Genomic DNA, 14,538 nt, shown 5'->3' on the forward strand with positions numbered 1-14,538 from the left:
GGGCAAGTCCTGTCCAAATCCTCTGGGTGTCCATGTGCTTCTCTGGGCCTCAGTTTCCTCATTTGTATCAAGTGGAGGAGAACATCGTCTACCCATATCAGAGGACCTCTGGGAATATGAAATCATGCGCAGAAAACACATGACACCTAGTAGGTGCTCAATAAGTGTTTATTCCACATTATTGCCAACATGGTATCCTATTCTGAGCAGTCCACCTCTAGAATCACATCAGCTGCACCCCCATTCTGCCTTCGTCTTCTCCCACAATAGTAACTCAGGATGTGTGTGTGTAATGGAAGGGCTGACCCCCTCCCCCCTCCCCCACCACCCTGACTTCCTCTTCCTTGTCTGAACAAGCCCCCTCTCAACCCAGAGCCACACTCCATCCTCACCTGGTTGTGTAGCTTGTCCTCAGGGCCGGGTTCCGCCTTGTGGTGCTTGGCATCCATGCAGACGTTAAGCAGGTCTGTCCGGGCCCGGGCACTGCACACAGAAGTCATCCAGCCCAGAAACAGCAGAAGTGGTGTCAGTTTCCAGGGCATGTCTGTCCCTTCCTGCAGAGGCAACTGTGGAGGAGACCAAAGTCTGAAGGGAGAGAGCCCCTTGCAGGGTCCCCCCTTCACCTCCTGCTTCAGTCTCCCCAACTCCACAGTGTAGGATGGGGTCAGACCCTGTTCCTTCTGTGCTGGGGCCCTGAGGCCCCTTGAGGCTGGAGTAGAGAAGATTGGCAAGGGCAGCAGCTCCCTCACCGTAGGTCTGGGGGGCTCAAAGGGGATCTGGGGTGAGGTTCCCTGGGGGAATCTTCCCAAGTTGGAGGAGACTCCTTGTGCCCCTACCTTCTCTCTGGACTGACCCAAGAAAAGTAACTAAATAATTCAGGTCCGTGCTCTGCTCTCCGGAAGAGAACACAGCCCTCATCCTGTGTCCAGCAAGTGCTCTGCCTTCACTCCCTTGATCACCCAGGTTTCCATGCCAGCTTAGAAACCCTGTTATCCTGGCATGGCAGTGACCTAGCTCTGCTGAGTTCTCCAGTTCAGCATGAAGATCAAGCAAGGTAGCACACAGGATGGTGATGGTTAAGTGATACAGAAATGATGAGGGGGGTTGTTTCTAAACAGCTTTGTGCTCTCAGACTTTTTCCTTCCCTATTTTCTAAAAATCATGTCCTTCCATCGTGACTCTGGTCTCCTCAGCAACTTCTGGGCAAATTAACCAGATCCCTGCCTTTATCCTTCAAAGAACAAATGCAGTATCCCAGGACAAGGTGTTTTGCCTGATATCCGAATCCCCGGGCGGGCGGGAAGAGAGAAGGCTTCCAAGACAACGCAATTCTCAAAAAAAGACATGTTTATTACTGACTCGAGCCAGGACTTTCTGCCGCAACCATCACAGTGGTGCAGGGTCAGAAAGCCCTGAGCAGAGGGGGTTACCCAAATTTATAAGGTATGCATAAGCGGTTAGTAGCTGGCTTAAGCGGATTGGTTACATGTTTGCAAAGCAATTTTATTGGTACAAACTTTTGCGGGCTTTTTTCAAACCTGGGCGTTCGTGGGCTTTTCAGCTCTCCCTTTGTTTCTTACTGGGCGCATATTGATTGGCTGGCTCCAGGTTACCTGATGGGGGTAGGGAATCTTACCATTTCGGGGGAAGCTAAAACTTAGGTCCAGGCCGCCTGTCATGGTATTAACCCTGGCAGCCTCACAAAGGGACAGCAGAAAAGTCCCCCACATTGGAGTTGCTAACCAGAAAAGAACTTAAAGTCATGGGAGACACCCAGCAAAAGCGACAGCCCCCTACTCTGTTCATGACTGCCCCTCACCTTCCACCCCCTCACCCATCTGCTGCATAGCAGATCTGTTCCTTTAGATTCTGTCACCGAGGGACCTAAGAATTGATAATGGAGACCTCCCCCTCCCTCACCATCCCCCATGTTGTTGATCCCCAAGCCCTGGTAAGGGACTCTCCAAAAATTCTTTCTGGAATTCACTTCCGTCGGCTCTGTGTTTGGAGTAAGGTCTTCCCTCCTCCCGTGTCTTCCCCTTTAAGTCGCCTTCCCCACAGGAGCCAGAGTCCTCTCTCTAAAGAGAGATATGTCTCTCCCCTATGTGCCAACCTGCCAACTCCCCTGAGTGCCCCGTCACACTTCCCTCCTTAGGGCAACTTGCCTGAGCCTCCTTTGCTACCAGTTTCACACACAGCTCTGGCTGGATTGGCCTTTCTCCAGGCTGTCCTCTGTGGTCTCCGTCCTCAGCGCAGGATAGACTGACCAAGAGCTCTGGTAAGTATAGATACAATTTCCTCTTTCAGTTCTCCTGCTCTTCCTTCTTTTTGGATCCCACCCTCTCCAAGATTCCTTTAGGCTGTCAAGTGAACCATTCTTGTTTACACTCATCTCTCCATTTGTTAACTTAGTCATTCCAGGGTCCCCACATTCATCATTCATCAGAATCTAGAGTGGGCTTCCCTGGTGGCTCAGTGGTAAAGAATCTGCCTGCCAATGTAGGAGACACGGCTTCAATCCCTGATCCAGGAAGATCCCACGTGCCTCGGAGCAATTAAACCCCGGCACCACAGCTACTGGAGTCTGCCCTCTAGAACCTGGGAACTGCAGTTCCTGAGGCCCATGCACCCTAGGGCCTGTGCCCCTCAACAAAAGAAGACACCACAATGAGAAGCCTATGCACTGCAACTAAAGAGTAGCCCCTACTCTCCACAACTAGAGAAGCGTCTGAGCAGTGATGAAGACCCAGCACAGCCAGAATAAATAAAAATTAAATTTAAATTTAAAAAAATCTAGATGATTGCTCGTCTCCAAGAGGGGCTCTGAATTTTTGACCCCAAGTGCTGACTTGAGGGAAATGGGACCTAGTGAGGAAGAACACAGGCTTTGTGATCAGGATGGAACCCAGTGATAGCTCCATCTCTCCCACAGCTATAGGAAATATTACTGAATCTTTCTCAGCTTCAGTTTGCTCACAAGAAAACTGTTAAGAATTATATGTAGAAAAGTCTCTCATATACTGAGTAGGCTTAATTTTTTTTTAATTTAACTATGTGTGTGTGTATGTGCGTGTTCTCACTCAATCGTGTCCGACTCTTTGAGACCCAATAGACTATAGCCCCCCAGGCTCCTCTGTCCATGGAATTCTCCAGGCGAGAATACTGGAGTGGGTTGCCATGCCCTTCTCCAGGGGATCTTCCTGACCTCGGGATCAAACCCAGGTCTCCTGCACTGGAGGCAGATTCTTTACTGTCTGAGCCACCAGAGAAGCCCAATTCAACTATAGTTGATTTATAATATTGTGTTAGCTTCAGATATACATCTTCATATTCTTTTCCATTGTAGGTTATTACAAGATTACTACAAGATTATTTTCCATTGTAGGTTATTACAAGTGTGTAACTGTTATTCCCATACTCCTAATTTATTCTTCTCTATCCCCTTTCCCATTTGGTAACCATAAGTTTGTTTTCTATGTCTGTGAGTCTGTTTCTATTTTGTAAATAAGTTGATTTGTATTATTATTATTTTAGCCACACCACACAGTAATGTATTTTTTTTAGATTCCATAGACAAGTGATATGATATTTGTCTTTTTCTACCTGACTTATTTTACTTAGTATGACAATCTGTACATCCATTCATATGCTGCAAATGGCAATAGTTCATTCTTTTTTATGGCTGAGTAGTATTTTATTGTGTGTGCATCAGTTCCTCAGTGTTGCTCAGTCATGCCCAACTCTGCGCCCATGGACTGCAGCCCACCAGGCTTCTCTGTTCATGGGATTTTCCAGGTAAGGATACTGGAGTGGGTTGCCATTTCCTTCTGCAGGGGATCTCCCCAACCCAGGGGTCAAGCCTGGGTCTCCAGGCAGATTATTTACTGACCAAGTTACCAGGGAAGCCCCTGTGTGTGCATATGTGTGTGTAAAAACATATGTATGCACACCACATCTTCTTTATCCATTCATCTGTTGATGGGCATTTAGGTTACTTGAGAAGGCTTGAATGGCAGAAATCAGATTAATTTATGAGCAGCCAGATGAACCAGGTAGAAGTTGAGGTATAGAAGTCAAGGGTCACAGAGAAAAATTGTCTCGACTCTGATAAATGATAATATCTCAGCATCTACCATTTCTGTAAACACAATTAAGCAATTTTTTAGCCTTTTAAACAAATGTGGTAAAATATAGACTACTTAAAATTTACTGTCTTAACTATTTTAAGCCTGTAGTTCAGTGGTGTTAAGTATATTCATATTGTTGTGCAACACATCTCTAGGCCATTTTCATTCTGTAAAACAGAAACTCTGTTTCCATTATGTCAACAGTCCCCCATTTGCTCTTCTCTCCAGTCCCTGGCAATGGCCATTCAACTTTGTATGTCTATGAATTTGGCTACTCTTTTTGTTGCTGTTGTTCATTCGCTCAGTCGTGTCTGACTGCTTACAATTCCATGGACTGCGGCATGCAAGTCTTCCCTGTCCGTCATCTCCCGTAGCTTGCTCATATTTATATCCATTGAGTCAGTGATGCCATCCAAACATCTTGCCCTCCGTCATCCCCTTCTCCTCCTGCCTTCAATCTTTCCCAGCATCAAGGTCTTTTCCAATGACTCAGTTCTTTGCATCAGGTGGCCAAAGTTTTGGAGCTTCAACCTCAGCCTCAGTCTTTCCAATGAATATTCAGAATTGATTTCCTTTAGGATTGACTGGTTTGATCTCCTTGCAGTTCAAGGGACTCTCAAGAGTCTTCTCCAACACCACAGTTCAAAAGCATCAATTCTTCAGCCCTCAGCTTGCTTTATCGTCCAATTCTCACATCCATACATGACTACTGGAAAAACCATAGCTTTGACTAGATGGACCTTTGTCAGCAAAGTAATGTCTCTGCTTTTTAATATGTTCTCTAGGTTTGTCATAGCTTTTCTTCCAAGGAGCAAGCATCTTTTACTTTCATGACTGCAGTCACCATCTGCAGTGATTTTCCCTCATATAATTGGGGTCACACATTATTTGTCCTTTTGTGTCTGTCTTATTTCACTTAGCATAATGTCCTCAAGGTTCATCCACATGTCAGAATTTCATTCCTTTTTATAGCTGAAGGGGACGACAGAGGATGAGATGGCTGGATGGCACCACTGACTCGATGGGCATGAGTTTGAGTAAACTCCGGGAGTTTGTGATGGACAGGGAGGCCTGGCGTGCTGCGATTCATGGGGTCGCAAAGAGTCAGACACGACTGAGCTACTGAACTGAACTGAATATTCCATTGTATGTATACTACAATGGATAATATTTTATCCATTCATCCATCCTTAGACATTTGAACTGCTTCCACATTTTGGCTATTGTGAAGAATGCTACCATGACATTTTCTTTTTTTTTTTTTTTGGCCATGCCACGTGGCATGTGGGATCATAGTTTCCCTACCAGGGATTGAATGTGCACCCTGTGCGTTGGACGTGCAGAGTCTTAACCACTAGACCACCAGGAATGTATGCTGAAGAATGCTACTATGAACACAGGTATACAATTATCTCTTTGGGACACTGCTTTTGATTCTTTTGGATATATAACCAGAAGTGGAATAGCTGGATTGTATGGTAATTCTATTTTTAATTTTTTAAATTGTAGCATGCAGGGTCTTTTAGTCACAGCCTGCAAACTTTCAGTTGTGACATGTGAAATCTAGCTCTCTGATCAGGGGTCAAACCCAGACCCCCTGCCTTGGGAGCTTGGCATCTTAGCCACTGGATCACTAGGGAAGTCCCTCTATTTTTAATTTTGAGGAACTATCATACTGTTTTCCAAAATGGATGCACAATTTTATATTTCCACCAACAGTGTACAAGAATTTCAATTTCTCCACATTCTGGCCAAAACTTATTAATATCTTCTGTTTGCTTGTTTGTTTCTTTAATAATAGCCACCCTAGTGGGTATGAGGTGATATGTAACTGTGGTTTTAATTTGCATTTCTCTAATGATTAGTAATGTGGAACATTTTTTCATATGCTTGTTGGTCATTTGTATATCTTCTTTGGAGAAATGTCTATTTGTGTTATTTGCCCATTTTAAAATCAGCTTACACTTCTTTTGCTGTTAAATTATAGGAGTTCTCAATGTATATTCTGGGCTAACTTCTTATCAGACATATGTTCCAATTCTGTATTCTTTATGTTGCCTTTTTATTCTTTTGTCTTTTGCTGCACAGAAGTTTTAAATTTTGATGTAACCCAATTTATCTTTTTTTTTTTTTTGGTTACTTTTGCTATCATATCTAAGAAATTATTGAAGCTCTTTCCCTAAGTTCTCTTATGGAGTTTTATAGTTATAGCTCTTATGTTTAGGTCTTTGATCCATTTTTTTTTCCTTTGATCCATTTTTGAGTTAATTTGTATGTGGTGTAAAATAAGGTTTCAACCTAATTTTTCTGCATGTGAATATTGAGTTGTGCCCCAGCACCATCTCTTGAAAAGATTATTCTTTCCCCTATTGCATTGTCTTGGCACTGTTGTCAAAAATCTGGGCTCTAGGTTCTATCCTATCTATCTATCTATCCTTCTGCTACTCTTGCATTGTCTTATTATTGTTTATAGTAAGTTTTAAAATCAGGAAGTGTGAGTCTCCTCAAATTTGCTGAACTCACTTGTTAATAATCATGTGTTTGAGGATTCCTTAGGATTTTCTATACAGAATGTCATGTTATCTGTGAATAAAAATAGTTTTACTTCTTGCTTTCCAATTTGTGTGTTTCTTATCTCTTTTTCTTCACTAATAGCCCTAGCTACGCCTTTATATAGCATTGAATAGACAAGATGAGAGTTATAATTGTCTTATTGCTGATGTTAGGGGTAAAGCCTTTTGGTTTAGAACAGGATGTTAGCTGTGGGTTTTTCATAGAAGTCCTTTATCACATTGGGGAAAATCACTTCTATTCCTAGTTGGTTCAGTGTTTTATTTTGTTTTTTTAATTAAAGGATTTTGTCAAATGGTGTTCCTGCGTCCACTGAGATGATCATGTGGTTTGTATTTTATTCTAGTAATATGGTGTATTAAACCAATTGATTTTGAGATGCTAAACCAAGTTACATTCTTTAGATTCTCCCAGTTTGTAATGGTGTATAATCCTTTTCTATATGCTGCTGAATTCTTTGATGTTTTGTTGAGAAGATTTACATCTTTATTCATAAAAGATGTTGGCCTGTAGTTTTCTTTTCTTGATTTTGTTTAATTTTATACCAGGGTAATACTGGTCTCATAGAATGAGTTGGGGGGTGTTCTCTCCTTTTTTTTTAAAGAATTTGCAAAGAATTGATATTCATTATGCTTCAAACATTTGGTAGAATGCATCACTGAGGCCATCTGGGTCTGAACTTTTCTTTGAGGAAGTTTTAAAATTTCTAATTCAGGGACTTTCCTGGTGGTCCAGTGGTTAAGATTCTGAGCTTCCACGGCAGGGGGTGCAGGTTCTGATCAGAATACTGAAATGCCACATGCCAAGGCATGGTCAAAATTATTTAACTAACTGATTTTTAAAAAACTAATTCAGTCTCTTTACTTTTTATGCCTGCTAAGTCACTTCAGTTGTGTCCAACTCTTTGCGACCATATGAACCATAGCCTGACAGGCTCCTCTGTCCATGGGATTCTCTAGGCAAGAATACTGGACTGAGTTGCCATTTCCTCCTCCAGGGGATCTTTCCTGCCCAGGAACTGAACCAAGGTCTCCTGAATTGCAGGCAGATTCTTTACTGCCTGAGCCACCAGGGAAGCCCCTTTATTCGTTATGGGTATATTTAAATGTTTTACTTATTTGTGTGTCATCTTTGATAGTTTGTGCTTTTCTAGGAATTTGTCCATTTCATTTGTGTTGTTATCTATTGACTTACAGTTGTTCATAATATTCTGTTACAATGCTTTTTATTTCTGTGAGAATAATAGTAATATCCCCTCTTTTATTCCTGATTTTAATAATTTGATTCTTCTCTCTTTTTTTCTTGAAATCAATGTAGCTAAAGACATATCAATTTTGTTGACTTTTTCAGAGAACCAACTTTTGGTTTTCCTCATTTTCTCTGTTGTTTTTGTACCCTCTGTTCCATTTATTTTTGCTTTACTCATTATTTTTTTGTTCTGATGGCTTTGAGTTTATTTTGTTTTATTTTATTTAGTCTGTTTTTATTTTTTTAAGGTAATAGGTTAGGTTACTGATTTAAAATCTTTTTTTTTTTAATATAGGCTTTTATAGCACTAGATTTCCTTCTAAACAATTCTTTAGCTGTATCCAGTAAGTTTTGATCTTTTAAAAATTTTTATTTATTTATTTTATTTTTGGCTGTGTTGTGTCTTCATTGCTGCCTGTGGGCTTTCTCTAGTTGTGAAGAGTAGGAGCTACTGTCTAGTTGCCATGTGCAGGCTTCTCATTGCAGTGATATCTTTTGTTTCAGAGCACATGCTATTGGCCTGAGGGTTTCAATAGTTGTAGTGCCAGGGCTTAATTGCTCTGTGGCCTGTGAGATCTTTCCAGACCAGGGATCAGACTTGTGTCCCTGGCAGGCAGATTCTTAACCACTGGACCCCTGGGGAAGTCCCATAACATTATATATATATATTATCATTTATTTGTATTAGTTGGAGGCTAATTACTTTGCAATAAATATATTTTTAAAATTTTGAATTATAACTGTTCATTGGGCTTCCTTTGTGGCTTAGCTGGTAAAGAATCTACCTGTACTGTGGGAGACCTGGGTTCAATCCCTGGGTTGGGAAGATCCCCTGGAGAAGGGAAAGGCTATCCACTCCAGTATTCTGACCTGGAGAATTCCATGGATCGTATAGTCAATGGGGTCGCAAAAGTTGAACCCGAACTGTTCATTGCTAGTATGTGGGAAGGCTAGATTGACTTTTGCTTATTGACCTTATGTCCTCCAAACTTGTTATAGTCACTTGTTAGGTCCAGGAGTTTTTGGGTCAGTTCTTGCGGATTTTCTACATAGGCAAGCATGTCATCTACTAACAAAGACACTTTTTCTCCCTCCCCAACTTGTATAGCTTTAATTTCTTTTCTCATCCTAAGCGTTGGTTAGAACTTCCAGTATCCTATTGAAAAGGAGTGGTGAGGAGAGACATCCTTCTTGGGAAAGCCTCAAGTTTCTCACTATGACATGTTAGCTCTAGGGCTTTTTGTAGATATTCTTTATCAAGTTGAGGAAGTTCTAGTAAATTTTTGATTTCAGTTATTGTACTGTTCTGCTCCAGAATTTTCTATTTCCTTTTTAAATAATTTATATCTCATGGCTATTCTGTATTTGGTGAGATGTCATTTTCATATTTTCCTTGAATTCCTTAGACCCAATTTCCTCTAGTTCTTATTTATAATATCTGATTTAAAGGTATTATATCTTAATACCTTATCTTTGTCTAATAAGTCCAACATCTGGGCTTCCTCAGGGATAGTTTTTATTGACTACTTTTTTCTCTTTGCTTGGGATGTGCTTTCCTATTTCTTTTTTCTGTCCAACATTTTTTGCTGAAAACTGGATATTTTAGATAATATATGTGACAACTTCAGAAATCATATCTTTTCAACCAGAGCTTGCTGTTAGTGCTGTTTATTTGTTTATTGATTTTCATGGACTACTTCTATAAAGTCTGTTCTGGTACATGGTAGTCACTGAAGTTTCTGCCTGGTTAGCTCACTTGTCAGCCAATGACTGGACAGAGCTTTCCTTAAATGCCTTGAAGAAATGTCTCCTGCTGTTTGCTAAGGGATTCTGTGTGTTGGTTCAGGCAAGCTTCAAATGCTCTAGCAGTTTACTCACTCTTTATTCATCACTACCTGCATGAGCAAGGCCTCAAGGTCACCAGAGTTAAGGGACTGGTGCCTTCTCAGCTATTTCCTGGACATATCAGTTCTGCAAATGCACATAAATTTTAGGATTCCCAGGTAGATGTCAGAGCTTTTCAAAGCTCTCTCTTGGCTTCTCATTCCCTAATATTACTTTTAAGTTGTTTTTTTTTTTTTTTAATCATGCCTCTTGTTTGCCACAACTGGTAGGAAGCTGCGATGTCAAATAATTAGCTGTGGATTTTTTTAGACAAACACCTGGGGATGGGGTTTCTCACTGCGTGGGCTCTGAGTCAGACAAGCCCTGTGAATGGGGCTCTTCACAGAGCTTCTAGACAGATCAAGCAGCGACAGTTCTCTTGTAACAGAGCTTTTTGGGGAGTTTCACACCCACTCTGCCCCCTCTAGTGGCTGCTAGGTCACTGGTTTTTGTAGTTACTGAGTTGTGAGACTGCCGATTTTGGATACTACTGTGGCGTTGCGGAGAGGAGAATGGGAAAAAGCAAACAAAAATGCCACAAAATTCATATTTGGCCATTTTTCTTGAATAAATTCTCCTTAGATTTTTGAAAGCTTTGATTAATTTCCAGAGTTCTGGAAAAGTTGGTTTTGACAAGTTTTTCCAGTGTTACTACTTTTATGGAGGAGTGGATTTTCAGATGTTCTGACTCTGTCATTCCAGAAGTTCTTCTTCAGATTCCTTCTATTTAAAGAAGCAGAAAGCTTTAAATAATATTGGTCACTTGTAAGTAAAATGGTCTTTGAGTATACAGTCTATTGTTAAAATGAATAATAAGTTTTTCCCATATGTTTTGCACATATAGCAAAGTTGTCCTTACCAACCTAAATTTGAACTTACTTAAAATATATATATATATATATATATATTATATTATATTTATTTGGCTGTGTTGGGTCTTAGTTGCAGTGCGTGGGCTCTAGAGCACATGGGCTCAGTAGCTCCAGAATGTGATTTAGTTGCCCCACTGCACGTGAAATCTTGGTTCCACAACCAGGGCTCGAACCGGGTCCACTGTATTGGAAGGTGGATTCTTAACCACTGGACCACCAGGGAAGTCCCTGAATTTGAACTTTCACTTTTCAAAAAACATGTTAATTTTGAGGGCCTTATACTTGCATCATGCTCTTAGGTCATGATATAACATAAAACAGTAGGATCCCTCATTTCTAGAGAAGTTAAACTCTTAGTGACAGTTTGTTACTAATATTAATAATACAGCCAAGAGTGAGGCTATTTCCTGACAACACTTTTTTTGTTTGCTTGTTTCCCTTCTCCAAGATCAGGTCCTAAATTTAGAATAATAAACCTATCAAGACATATTTTATACCAAAATCATCTTGGAACTTACCAGACAGCTGCTAGAATACATAAAAAACTTGCTCCCTCTTGGCACAGCACTCATAAGTAAAGAAGGAGACAAGGAGGGATGCTAAAAATAGGTATAATTGGTATGCTCCATGTTTTAAAATCCAGCTTATCAGTATTATGAGAGCTTCCCTGTACATCGTGTTCACGTTGTGGAGAAAGATGTTAGAGCAAAGAAAAGAACTCATCCTTTCTATAGGATTTTTATACAAGGTAATGGATTATGACTGTGAATGTGTTTAGTGATAGAGGACTTTCCCAGAAGAGTACAAAGCACATTCATTTTCATAAGTAAGGGTTTGCATGATGATTGTCAAAAAAATCTATTTTTAGGATGATTTTATTCTTTATTTTAAGATAATATTCTATTATTGATAGGAATTTTCATGTACAACTTTCAAAATGGCCTGTAAGGTTCTCAAGATTTCTAAATACATCCACTGTCCATCATTTACAGAGCTGAGGCAAATAGAGAGGACAAATGGAATTATGAAAAACAGGTTGGTTAAATTGGCTGAGAAAACAGACTCTCCTTGTCCACCTCTCCCTCTCCAGGTTCTAATAATATGTTCTCCTCAAAACAGCCATCAACTGAGACCTCATGGAATACAGCAGTCAGCAGTAGGTTCATGCTCTGTTGGTGCAAAAGAAATTGCAGTTTAAATCATTGTAACTATGCCTAAACACACCTTTATTAATCAAAACAGGAGTGATCACAATCAACATATTTTTGCCAATGAGAAATAAGCTTGTTTATTCCTGTAGCATAAAATTTGTGCTTCAGGATTCAATGAACTCCTAGAAGCATTTTCTGCCTTCTGCTGGTTGTGGAAGCATTTTCCCTGCAAAAGTCAAGATGCTTGAAGAAGTGGTTGTTTGTCGGCGAGAGGTCAGGTGAAAATGGCGGACGAGGCAAAACTTCATAGCCCAGTTCGTTCAACTTTTGAAGCATGGTTGTGTGATGTGTGGTTGGGCATTGTCCTGGAGTAGAATTGGGTCCTTTCTGTTGAACAGTGCTGGCTGCAGGTGCTGCAGTTTTCAATTCCTCTTAGCAATTTGCTAAGCATACTTCTCAGATGTCATGATTTTGCCAGGATTCAGAAAACGGTAGTGGATCAGACAGGCGGCAGCCGACCACCAAACAGTAACCATGTTTGGAGCTTCTCAGTCCAGCCACTGAGTTGGTCATCGCCGGTTGTCATATAAAATCCACTTTGCTTCGCATGTCACAATCCAATTGAGAAATGGTTCATTGTTGTTGCATAGACTAAGAGAAGATGACACTTCAAAACAATGATTTTTTGATTTGCGGTCAGCTCATGAGGCACCCACTTATTGAGCCTTTTCATCTTTCCAATTTGCTTCAAATGCCAGATGACTATAGAATGGTCGATGTTGAGTTCTTCAGCAACTTCTCATGTCATTGTGAGAGGATCAGCTTTGATGATGCTCTCAGTTGGTTGTTGTCAACTTACGGTGGCCAGCGACTGTACTCATCTTCAAGGCTCTCATCTCCTTTGCAAAACTTCTTGAACCACCACTGCACTGTATGTTCATTAGCCATTCCTGGGCCAAATGTGTTGTTGATGTTGTGAGTTCTCTCTGCTGCTTTAATGACCCATTTTGAACTCGAATAAAAAAATCGCTTAAATTTGCATTTTGTCTAACATCATTTCTAATGCAAAAAATGCAATTAGTTTTGCACCAACTTGAAATTACACCCCAGTGAACATTCTTCTCTCTTTTATTCTGATGTTAGAAATTAATAGATTGACCAAATCTTGGTTCCTGATAACAAGGGTTTCTCTTCTCTCCTCTTGTTTTTCTAAAGATCCTACCATAATTGACTGACTGGAAATAGACTCATGAATCTGATGTCACCACCATAAACTAGCACTTGAATGATTTACCCTGTCAGAGCCTTGGAACTTGAAATTTCCAGAAAAATTCTAGCCCCAAAGAAGGAGACTTCAATGGAGACAGATTCAAGACACAAACAGGTAATCAAAATTATTTTTAAAGAATTAGGGAAGTTGATGAAGGCTATATGATTGTGGTCATTGTGTTGGTATTTTTGGTAATGTGCTTCATGTTCTTTTTTTGATTAGTCATATGATACAGCCCTTTTTCTTTCTCCTGGCTGTGGTCTCTAACCCTCAATTTAGTAGACCATACTTGTGCCAACCACAATAAACACTCTCCCTAAAAAAAATTCTTGGTCAATGGACCACTCTCCCAAGCATCCACATTGGTATCGTCTACAACTGTTCCAAGAACTGACTCCCTCCTTTATTGCCACGTTGGTCTAACACATCTCTCAAAGTTCATGATGGAATAGAGTTTGGCTCAGATGATAGATTTTTATGGAGCCAGTCACTAAATTCCTTAGTATATATCCCCTCATGAATACACTAAACAGAAATTCAAAAATGTGTAAAGTTCCTTATATACTACCATTGCAAGGGAGTGTATTCTATAGGCAATCATTCATTTATTCATCCATGTATTTATTGATTTTGCATATCATAAAAATTACACATTTAACGCTTACAATGATTTTCCAGAGTGGTGCAACCTCACCATAAATGAGCTTTAGCACATTTTCATCCCTGCTTATGCCCATTTATAGTTAATCCCTGTACTTAAATCCAGTCCCAGGCAAACACTAGTCTAATTTCTGTCTCTATAAGTTTGCCTTTTCTGGGACTAATGGACTTTCACCTAGCATAAGGTTTTTACGGTTCACACATAACGTAGCATGTACCAATAGTTCATTGCTTTTTGTTGCTAAATAGCATTTTGTTGTATGACTACAACACATTTTGTCTGTCTACTCACTAGTTCATGGACATTGAAGTTATTTTCAGTTTGGGGCTTTTATGAATAATGCTGCTATGAACATCCACATTTGTGGATTTGTATTTTCATTTCTCTTGAGTAATTGCTTAGAAGTAGAATCAATGAGTTTTGCTTAACTTTTTGAGAAACTACCACATTGTTTTCCAAAGGACTGTGCTATTTCACATTCCCATTAGCAATACAGGCTGGTTCTAGTTTCCCTTCATCTTGGTGAACATTTGTCATTGCCTGTCTTTTTTCCCCCTATTTATTTATTTGGCTGTACCGGGTCTTAGTTGTGGCCCACAGGATCTTTGTTGCAGATGTGGGATTTTTAGTTTCAGCACGTGACCTCTTAGCTATGGGATCTAGTTCCCTGACCACGGATCGAAACTGGGCCCTCTGCATTGGGAGCGCAGAGTCTTAACCACTGGACCACCAGGGAAGTACCTGCCTGTTTTAT

General features: G+C 40.4%; 1 protein-coding gene across 3 annotated transcripts in view; it reads right to left on the reverse strand.

Annotated features, from left to right (window-relative positions):
- LOC136173999 (folate receptor alpha-like) overlaps window positions 1-14,538 on the reverse strand; it is a 42,670-nt gene that overhangs the window by 1,817 nt on the left and 26,315 nt on the right. Inside the window, exons 1-3 of one of the 3 annotated variants that reach the window (XM_065943778.1) lie at window positions 2,166-2,237; window positions 1,539-1,613; window positions 393-566 (exon numbers count right to left, since the gene is read on the reverse strand). In XM_065943778.1, coding sequence (XP_065799850.1) covers window positions 393-566; window positions 1,539-1,589 — 225 coding nt within the window. In that variant the 5' untranslated portion in view covers window positions 1,590-1,613; window positions 2,166-2,237. Of the gene's footprint in view, window positions 1-392; window positions 567-1,538; window positions 1,614-2,165 lie in introns of those variants that run through there. The other 2 variants (XM_065943774.1, XM_065943775.1) reach the window with 2 other exon arrangements.

Source organism: Muntiacus reevesi, chromosome 9 (genome assembly GCF_963930625.1).
Source record: "Muntiacus reevesi chromosome 9, mMunRee1.1, whole genome shotgun sequence".
NCBI lineage: Eukaryota > Metazoa > Chordata > Mammalia > Artiodactyla > Cervidae > Muntiacus > Muntiacus reevesi.